General features: G+C 36.8%; 2 protein-coding genes across 2 annotated transcripts in view; one reads left to right on the top strand and one right to left on the bottom strand.

Moving 5' to 3' along the window:
* LOC104525739 (centrosomal protein of 290 kDa) overlaps positions 1–464 on the top strand; it is a gene marked incomplete at its 5' end in the record, with an annotated part of 11,179 nt that extends 10,715 nt beyond the window's left edge. Inside the window, 1 exon segment of the mRNA XM_029085192.1 lies at positions 320–464. Coding sequence (XP_028941025.1) covers positions 320–464 — 145 coding nt within the window.
* A 3,608-nt stretch (positions 465–4,072) lies between these two features.
* On the bottom strand, positions 4,073–10,375 carry RLIG1 (RNA 5'-phosphate and 3'-OH ligase 1; the record flags this gene model as incomplete). The annotated part of the gene is made up of 6 exons (XM_010168973.1): positions 4,073–4,488; positions 5,018–5,187; positions 6,383–6,577; positions 6,969–7,085; positions 9,546–9,641; positions 10,258–10,375. Coding segments are annotated over 6 exons (885 nt in total), but the record flags the coding sequence as incomplete, so codon positions are not given.
* Positions 10,376–10,913: the final 538 nt, after the last annotated feature.

The raw sequence follows: 10,913 nt of genomic DNA, 5'->3' as shown, positions 1-10,913 counted from the left end.
TCAGCAGGAGATAGTTTGGGGTTTATGTGCAGTAACATAAGAAAATTCCAGTCCCCCTTTAATAAAGTGTAGACACAAAGTAAGATCCACAAAAGTGTAACACTTGGAAAAGCCTTTATTCTAAGATTTAAAAAGTATTTTTCATTATGCTTTTTTCAGCTCACTTATATAAAACCAGTGATTATTTCAAGGCCAGTGCCCCAAACATATTTTAGGGTGTGTTTTATGGCATTTAATCTCCTGAAGATATTTTAATCTCTGTTTCTGCAAAAGTATTTAGCTTTTGCTCTTATCTTTTTCTAAATAAAAATACTACCAGGATGCATGAAACTAAGATGAAGAAAATGGAAATGGATACTGCTAAAAAAACCCAAAACAGATCTGCTGATCTTAAACAGCTGCTCCAGGAAGCAACAGAACATGAACATAATGCTGATAAAAACTTAAAAGATCTAAAAGAATGAGCGAGTAAAATTTAGCCAGATGACTCTGAGAATAGATTTCTTAATTAATTTCTAATGTCTTTATTGGCAGAATACTTTTTTTTCTGTCATCCATGCTTTTGGAGGTTTTTGCTGGAATTGTATATTTACATATTTTAGCCAGTTAATAAGGTTTACCACAAATTATCAATATATATTCCCGACTTGCATTCCTAAAGGAAAATTATTTTTTTTCTATTGTATTCTTCTGTAGGGTTTTTTTTTAATTATAGTTTCATTCATCACATGAAGGCCTGTAGGTACAGATGCTTAAAAAGTTCAAATAGGAACCTGGACACCTAGGTATGCATGTCAGTAGTATTTTTAAAGCACTTGAATGATTTAGGCATATCACTTCCTTAAGCACACATATAAATTATACTTATGTAACTGTCTTTCTTTGTAAATTTAACTTTTGAATATTTTTTCTTCAACCTTCATGAAATAAACGCTTGGGTTTTTTTCTCTGATAACCTAGTACTTGGTTACATCCTTAATATTTTTTCATTCATTTTCTAATCTTGTATCAAAGAGAACTCCATCTGAACTGCTTCAGCTTTTAAGGTAACATACTTTTACATAACTAAATAAATACCTCAGCCTGTATATGTGAAATGAGAACGATCAGGAAATGGCTATTGTGATTTTTAGTTACATATTTTATATTCTAAAATATTTTAATAATTAAGTTATTCTAAAATTGTTTTGTATTCCAGATTATCTAATAATCAATTAAAGAATCATAGAATGGTTTGGGTTAGAAGGGACCTTAAAGATCATCTAGTTCCAACCCCCCTGCCATCAGCAGGGACACCTTCCACTAGACCAGGTTGCTCAAAGCCTCATCCAGCCTGGCCTTAAACACTTCCAGAGAGGGGGCATCCACAGCTTCTCTGGGCAGACAAGAATGAAAAAGCAGAACTAGCTTACCAGATGGAAGATTATAAACATGACATACACACATATACAAATGAATGTCCTGCAGCTGATAATAATTTTAAATACCTAAAATAAAGATCTTTCTGTATGTTGGGCCTAAAACTATTTTTACTTCATATGTGTGTACAAAATTATAGTAAATATACAGTTATTTGAAATACATTAATGCCAGAGTACCATAACCTGGAGCAGACTAAGGTCTTGTATTTTCCAGTACTCAGACAAGCTTTTTATAGAGAAGTCTTAGTAAAAGTCTCCATAATTACTTATCCTGAACAAGAGGCTGTAAACTTTGTAATATTTCCCTTTCCAAGAAGGTGTGTAGTTCATGCCACCGTTTGCTTTATAAACTTCAAAGACTGCTTGTAAAGTGTTAGTTATTCATTGAGACCCTATTATCTACCCCTTTTGCCTTGGATTCCAAGCTGACAGAGAATTAATCTCTATTTCCAGATACCAGCTCTGTGAATGATTAAAAACTTAGCAGGCATCAGGCCCCTGGGAAAAGCAGAGCACTATAGAGCAGCACATCACCATATGACTGGGGGAAAAAAAAAAAATTAACCCTCTTGAAATTATGAATAATTTATATAATTTACAAGATCTTTATACTACATTATTTCCAAGTTTCCCACACTTAATTCAGAGAAACTGTACATGTCGTATTTCTCAGAAGTGTGCTAACAGACTGGCCACTGGAGTATTGCATTTAATCACAGGAACTAGACAGCACCACCTAATTTATACAAGAGTTAAAGAAAAGCCCAGATGACTTGAATTTTTCAGTGGTTGTTGATCCCAGTTGGGTTTACACACTTTCAGCTTTCAGGAGATGCAGAATTACTGTAACAAGATTATTCATGTCGTTGATTTTCATTACCTTCAATTTCATAACAAATTACCATTATTTTTGCAGGACATCATCATAAAATTGTAGAGAAGGATAAAAATGACAAGTTAATGACAGAAGTAGCTCACCTCCAGACACAGTTGAAAGCATCAGAGTTGGAAAAACAGCAATTAAAGGTGAGCTGCGAGAATCATCCTAGGCACAATAATGAGTAAAGTTATGTTTAGCTAGAAAGAGCTATTTAAATAAACAGCTCTAAATATTTAATGACAAAGCCAATTTCTAAACATTATGTTTATGAATCCTATTTTTTTGTTAGTGAATGTGGTGTTCATGGGTAGATTTTTGTGTCTCTAGAGAACATGCTTATTCTTTCATCATTAGCCTGTTAAGAAAAAGTCAAAAAAAAGTTGTTGTTGATGTGTATTTCTGAAGGTGGTACTCCTTTGTTCTTTTTAACAGGAAGAAACAAAAAAAGCTGAGAAGAGAACTAGAAAACTTGGACCCTTCATTTTTTGAAAAAATTGAGGATCTGAAATATAACTACAATGAAGAAGTAAAAAAAAAAAAATTATCTCAGAAGAGAGATGAAAGCAGCTTTCTGAAGAGTTTGGCATTCAAGTGGATAGTGCAGGCAACATTTCTGTTGAGTAGGCTAGTGTTTGGTACCCTCAGTACTGATATAAAAAATACTTTCTGGGGCAGTTAAATAATACAGATTTATTTGTTTGTTTTTAATCTTGGAATGGTACAAGTCTGTTAAAATTACAGTAGTTACAGCACATAACCTAAGAGTGCAGAATTGTATTAGTCAACAGATTACGGTCAGTATTTATATATACCAGTAAAAATTAAAGTGAGTTTTACCTTTCCCAGCTGTTTTGCAATATTATATTTTAATTCATAACAGTAATTTGGGTAATATACAGGTGCCAGGTGATGCTGAAACCTTGGACTTATCCTAAAGGTAGGGAAACTCTTAAAATGTGGCAAGTATGCTAAGTTCCAGATCAATAAGAATATGTAGTTTGTTCTTGCTGTCTCATGCTATCATACTTCTTAACTATGGGGTCAGTGTGCTGGATGTCTGTTCTTACATCCCTGGTTACTTTTACCTCAAAGAACTGAAAATAAATTTATAGTATTTCAGCCAAACTAATAGTATTTTTGTAGATAAATGATTTCTCATTTTGTATATTTTATATAGGTGGATGTATAGCACAGATAAAATAAAGCCAACTCAAACAATCATGCAGTCTCACCTTTATTATTTATATGCCATCTGACTTAATATGCCCTTGATGAAGTTACCTAATTGAGATGCAATCTGAAAATGGGTATTGTAATTTTAAGCCAAGTCATGTCTCTAATTACTGAGGCTCTCCAAAATAGAACTAGTATACTTTCTATTATTTACTCTTTTTTCCCCAAAACAGTGGAAGTACATGTAGGATGTAGCTTAATTAGATTTTCAAGTAATAGCATAATGCTGCATCTTACCAGTTAAATAATACAGTGAAAAGTTTTTCCCCCAATAGAAACTGTTACAACTTAAAAAAAAATAAAAATTGGAAAATTTCAGGACTAATTTGGGTCCCACCTGAAATATGTCCTTTACTGTAAAGAAACAACTAGATCCTAAATCTGAATCCTACATGTTAACAGTGTCATAATACTTATATTCATAGAAGTGCAATCTATGGAACTTTTGCAGTTGATTGCACTTATTAGCTAAGCAATTAGGACCAGTCAGTGTTAGACAACATACTTCTTATACTTAACAGTTTCCAGAAATACGATGAAAAGTTAAGGATTTTTCAGAACTGAAAATAAACATGCTGAAAGCTCGGTCTCTGCTCTGGATGTTGGAGCTCTTCTGTTATATAAAATTAGTCTTCTAGGAAAAACTTAAAATCGTATAGTACCTAGGCTGCTGCCTAAGCTAGATGATTTGTAAAGACTTCTGTGGTAGACACGAGTAAGAGGAATGCAGCACATAAGACAATAAGTTAAAAGAGAAAAATCATGTCAAGCATCAAACTTGATATCTTTGAGTCTGTCAAATCTTTTACCATCCAATTTTGAAAAATGGTGAAACAAACTCTTTGGTTCAAAGTCACAGTCATATTTAGTTCTATTAAAAGAAATTACAACAGGCTGAGAATTCAGGTATGTTTCTGCAAGTGGCCAGCGTAAACCAAGGTGATGGCGATGGAGCTAAAATAAAAAGAAGATCAGTTTAGAGATTTTGATAGAGAAGCCCAACAGTTCCCAACCCAGGGGGTGCGAGTGCTTTAATTAGGGCACTTATAATCATTAACCAGTTATCTGTACAACACGAGTAACAACAAGCACACAAGGCAAACAAGAACCAAGGTGTCCTCCATAGCTTCTGAAATAATATAAATTTGCTAATTAATCAAAAATCACATTCTTATTAACAATACTTGTTCTGTGAGTCAACGTTACAAGAAATGAATTTTTTAAATAAAAGAATTGCACTTTAAAACATTGAGTGATTCCTATACAGACAGGTAAGAAAATACTATGTTCTCAATTACTTTATTAGCATAATGTAGATAATGAAAAAGTTGTAGCGATTCACTAGCTTGACTAATTCTACTGACACCTGATTTGCTAGGAGAATATTTACTACTAAAGAAAACAAGACAAAGAAAGTGAATATCTCACAATACTTCACATATTACTATTATAGTGCTTTTCACACGTCCATCTATATACTTACCTTGATTAAACACCCATCATGGCAATGCCACACAATTCCTTCAACTTTACCCTCGCTGCAGCCTTCAAACCAAGACAGTATGTCATTTTGTTTCAAAGTAGGTGGATTCTTTTTTTCAAATGCTCCATGTGGTACAAGAAGATGTACAGGCTGCTTCTTGCTTCCTAATCCTATGTTAAAAGAACCAAAAATCTTCCTGCTAGTTATGTGTGATAACTTAAGATTTTCCTCACTTGGTTATTACAGCTATCTTAAAAGCACTCTATAAAGGTAGACTTCTATTAGATACTACAACATTGTTCTGCCTTTAAGAGAACAGTTAAGTATACTTTTAAGTATCCAATGTAGCTGTCTCCTCCTCATGTAACTTTTTATTTATATAAAGTAAACATGACATAGAGCTTTATACACTTGTCTGCTTTGTCCTTGTGGTCACTTCCTCAGTAACCATAAAGCTAGTAGCTAAATTCTTCATGCTTCAGATCATTATCAATAGCATAGACTTCTTGGTTCCTGCAAATCTGGCACATTTTTTAATGAATATAGATTAATACTTAAGCCAGGCTGTTAACAAATGCATTGTCCCTTCACTGACTGTTCAACATAAATCTTCATCTAAGAATACATCTATTAGAATTTTTTGTTGCAGTTCCTTTACATTCTGAGAAAATTCTTAGACCCGGTACTACTATTTTTCCTATCTACCTTTGCAAGTTATCATAGCAGCAAAGCTCAGAAGTTAGAACTCATCTGTGCTCATACCCAATTGGGTTTTTTTGTTATGAGGCTTTTAAAGGGAGAAGCCACAATCAATATTTAGCTTAAATTACATTTCCTTAAAAACAACAAAAAAATTCATAATATTTCATAATGTCAAAAGTGCAACTTATGACTAACTCTAGACTCAACTCAAACTTACGACTAACTCTAGACACTCAAAAGAGTGGCTGAATAAATTTTTCTACTTTAATGGACTATACAGCATCAGAAGAGCAAGAAAAAAAAAAAAAGTCATGAAAAGGCACCAATAAACAATCTTTTAAAATATTTTAATATTAATATTTAAAACAACTTTTCCAGTCAGAATATTTTTTGAAAGACTAAAGCAAAGTGTTTTTCTAGTGACTCCTAAAGAACATGTCAGTGGGAAGAGGTTTAATAGACATAAATACTGTCCTGACAACTCAGCTTTCTGAGGGGAGTATTTTCTGGTGAGCATTCTTTGAGCTAGCCCTTTCTCTCCTTTCTAAAAAGGTTACATTGCTACCTTACAACTTTTTTTTAAAAAACTTATACAAAGAAAATACATAGTTTTCACTCAAAAATATCACTAAATAAAATTAAGAGCAGACCATACAAACTTACCATATGGATTTGCATTAATATTAGTCCCAATAAGCTCCAATGTTTGTTCTAAAATTTCTGATAATGGCACCGGACTGATTTCCAGAAGGCCTGGGTCAGCATGGTGTTTCAATACCAGCGCTATTTCAGCTTCATAATTTACAACAGATGAGTGCCAGCAATACTGCTTACTGGTTTTCTCCACAGGCACCCAACCTGTGAGAAAACATTGTGTTTTACCAAAGTAAGTATCTTAAGTTACCATAAAACTGTACATGCAGTAAGAAAAAAACCAAAAAAACAAACCAAACACCAAGCCAGTTAGCTACAAACAGAAAGAGCAACAAGAAAAACTATGAGGTATCTCAGAGAAATGCAAACATGACAACTATGCCTTCAGCTGAAGCCCTCCAAGTCTGTACAGCAAAGTGCAATTATTTTCAATGTGCCAGAAGACCAGAGCCTTTCTGGATCAATGACATTCCAGTTGTTTTCGGAATATGTTAAATACTTCTTATAACTCTGGAACTAATTCTAATTCACTTCAAAAATTGATTCCCTCTCCCCACCCCTGTTCCCCCCTTTTACCTATGCTGCACATAGGTACCTGGCATATGTCCATTTTCGTCGGGCAAAGGATTGCCATTAGAGAACTCTATGTCCTTTGCTGGAATCCAGGTATCTGGAACAGGCTTGAAATCCTCTTCAACATTCCAAACAAATTCTAGACATATAAATGTGACAAGTTTTGGCAAACTGTTAGCCAATATTACATTTTGATTGTCTTTCAATGCAAGTATTAAAATACCATTGATCTGAACCTTGTTTTACAGACAGTAATCAAAGTTGATTATCACAGAAGGATACCAAGTTAGTTAAACAAGACTTTCCCTTTGTGAACCCATGTTGACTACGGCTGATGACTTCATTATTCTTTACATGCTTTTCAATAGTATGCAGTATAATCTTCCCCATGATTTTTCCAGGAACTCAGGTTAGACTAAGAGGTCTGTGTTTTCCTGGGTCTTCCCTCACACCCTTTTTTAGGCTGAAATAATGCTGGCTAGCTTCCAGTCAGTGGGGACCTCCCCAGACTCCCAAGATCTTTGGTAGATGATCAAGAGGGGCCCTCCATACTATCCACTAGCTCCTTCAGTACTCTGGGATGAATCCCATGAAGCCCCATGAACTTATGAACATTCCACTGATACAGCTTGTCCCTTACAATTTCAGTGTCCACAAATGGAAAGTCACTGTTCCCACATTTGTGGTCCTCCACCTCAGCGGACCAGGCAGCCCGAAGTCTATCAGTATTATTAAAGACCAAGGCAAAAACACAACACTGCATGCCTCTGCTTTTTCTTCATCTCTATTAGCCAGGTAACCATCTTCAACAAGTATCAGTTCAATGTTTTCCTTAGACCTCCTCTTGCTATTAACATGCTTAAAAAAGGCCTTCTTGTTGTCAGAAACAACACTGTCCAGTTTCAACTCTAATTGAGCTTTGGCCTTTCATGCCTTCTCACTGCATAAACGAACCACAGTTCCGTATCCTTCCTCCAAAATCTAACCTTGCTTCCAGAGATCAAAAAATTTCTTTTTCCTCTTGAGCTCCATGAGCAGTTCCCTATTCAGCCAAGCTGCTCTTCTGCCCCGCTTGCTTGACTTACAACACAGTGGAATTGTCTGCTCCTGTGCTTCTAAAGAATGGTTCTTAAAGACTGGCCAGCACTGGTGGACTCCTAAGTCCTTAAATCACAGAATGTTGGGGATTGGAAGGGACCTCGAAAGATCATCTAGTCCAATCCCCCTGCCGGAGCAGGAACCTAAATGAGATCACACAGGAAGGCGTCCAGGCGGGTCTTGAATGTCTCCAGAGAAGGAGACTCCACAACCTCCCTGGGCAGCCTGTTCCAGTGCTCCATCACCCTCACTGTAAAGAAGTTTCTTCTCAAGTTTAAGCGGAGCCTCCTGTGTTCCAGCTGCACCCATTGCCCCTTGTCCTATCGTTGGGCATCACTGATAAGAGCCTGGCTTCATCCTTGTGACATTTGCCCTTTACATATTTATAAACATTAATTAGGTCTCCCCTCAGTCTCCTCTTCTCCAAGCTAAAGAGACCCAGCTCCCTCAGCCTTTCCTCATAAGGGAGATGCTCCACTCCCTTAATCATCTTTGTGGCTCTGCGCTGGACTCTCTCAAAAGCATATCCCCAGGGTCCTCTGCTAAATAGCTCCCTGAATAGCTTAAAGTTTGCTCACCTGAAGTCCAGGGTAATAACTCTGCTGTCCTCTTTTCTCTCATTACACTGAAAATTTTAAACTCAACCATTTCACAATCATGGTGGCTAAGACAGCCACCTACCATCACATCCCCCACGAGTCCTCCTCTGTTCACAAATAGCAAGTCTAGGACGGCACCTTTCCTAGCTAGCTCGCTAAATGTCTGCAAGAAGAAGTTATCTCCTAAAACTTCAAGAATTTCCAAGATCAGCTCATCATAGCAGGATGATGTTCCCAACTGATGTCTGGGAAGTAGAAATCTCCCATAAGAACAAGGGTTACCAATGCAGAAATGCTCCTAATAGCCTACAGAATAACTTACCAGTACTTATATCCTGGCTGGGCAATCAGTAGTAGACACCCACTGCAACATCTCCTTTGTTTTCCATTCCCCTAATCCTCAACCACATCATCACTAACTGCAAGGGCTGTAAAATCAAAACTCTCCCTTATGTATAATGTGACACTTCCACATTGCGTGCGCTGCCCATCCCTCCTGAACAGCCAGGAGCATTCCAACCCAGCACTCCAATCACGCGACTCATTCCACCAAGTCTTACTAGTACCCATGATAATCATAGGTCTGTGAGCTGACCAACGCTTCCAGTTCATCCTGTTTGTTTCTTATACTGTGTGTGTTGGTGTACAGACATCTCAGATACACTCCTGAGTCCCCTGTGCTCCAGGAGCAGTGTAAATGTTTCCAACCCCTGGCTCACCTACTGCAATCCTTTTGGTATCTCCTTCCCCCATCGATTCTACTTTAAATCTCTTGAAGTAAAGTTCAGAGTGACATTAAAAATACTGGAGCAGAATCACTGACATTTCCCATGTTAGACTAGAGGTGATTTTCCAAATGGTAACTTAGATTGCTAAAAAGAAGGAAACAAATCTTCACTAACCTTTGCTATCTTCCAATGAATACACGAATCGTTTAAACCTTTTCTCAGCTTGTTTGTTGGGTTTTCGATCCAGCCTGGCCCAGAGATAGGGCTGCCCTAGAGTTTCCAGAGGGATAAAACCAGCAGTTTACTGAGGTAACAACATCCTGCAGAGAGTACTGAAATCAACTGCACAAAAGGCCATTTGCCACTAGAGAAACTTTTTTATAGCCAAAGACACAAGTTACATTCAGAAATTAATTACTGCATATGACTCTCAAAATCTCTTTGTAGAATCTTGCCTAGTTTGATACAAAGTTCCTTACAATTTCAGGCAAAGGCAAGAACCCCAGCGATGCAATGAACCACAGTCTCCTCATTTCCTCCCAACCTCCACTCTTCTTCCAATCCTCCCCAAGGAAATTAGACACCCCTTATTACACAAGTTGCAGTGTGCAAGACTTACTAATAGGAAGTTTTGAAACTGGAATAGTTAGTTGACTGGCATGTTCACTTGAACCATACTTGATGTATTTTAGAGAGTAAAATCTATAACAACTTTACAAACACCCTCTATGTTGATGGTAACTATTGCTGTCTGGTCAAGGTGTTTAATGAGAGCTTAATTCACAATAGCTGTAATACAATAAATCATACCATAAAAGTGGTACCACTAAGTAAAACAAGGCTTCTAGTCAGCATAAGAAATCTGCATATGGATCTTCCTTATTACCTTTATAGGTAGTTACATAACAGCAGCTTCCGTCCACCTTTTCAGTAGGAATTGCATTGTATATATCTGCCTCTAATGCCTTCCCAGTTATAGTTTCAGTTGCCAAAACTTTAAATGGCTGAAAAGAAGACAGGTATTTTAAACCCTCATCATGGCTATGCTACTGCCTTGTTCCCATATGGATTCTTGCTCCTTACAGTTGCCCTCTCTAAAACCAGTATTACACACTATATTGATAAACATATATACATAGAAACAGCTACATTTCTAATACTATTGAAATACACCCCTGTCTCTTCAAGACATGACAGTTTGGAAAATGCTCTCAGACAAAAGAACAAAGGCAATCTGTGTGCACTCGCCCTCTTTTCCATTCTTAATTAGTAGTTAGAGGTTACTTTGCCTTACACCTTACATAGTGCATACAAACTAGAAGGGTTCCAGTCCAACGATGCAAAATTTTGAGCTGTGCCCTCCTATATTACAAAGGCAACAGAAATTCATCAGGAGCACCTGCTCTGAGCTTAGTTTGGAGCTGAAAGTCAACAGCCCTATGCGTGGAAAGCCAGGTGGCAAACGCACCCTGGTGCTAAACCCTCAATATCAGTGCTGCCAACTAAACACTTTTCTGCTTCAAGACAGCAAAGAAACCAGTG

This window comes from Antrostomus carolinensis, unplaced genomic scaffold, assembly GCF_000700745.2.
Source record: "Antrostomus carolinensis isolate BGI_N321 unplaced genomic scaffold, ASM70074v2 scaffold18045, whole genome shotgun sequence".
In the NCBI taxonomy this organism is placed as follows: Eukaryota; Metazoa; Chordata; class Aves; order Caprimulgiformes; family Caprimulgidae; genus Antrostomus; species Antrostomus carolinensis.
Note: the sequence above shows the minus strand (reverse complement) of the source record. Positions and strands in the feature narration are given on the sequence as shown.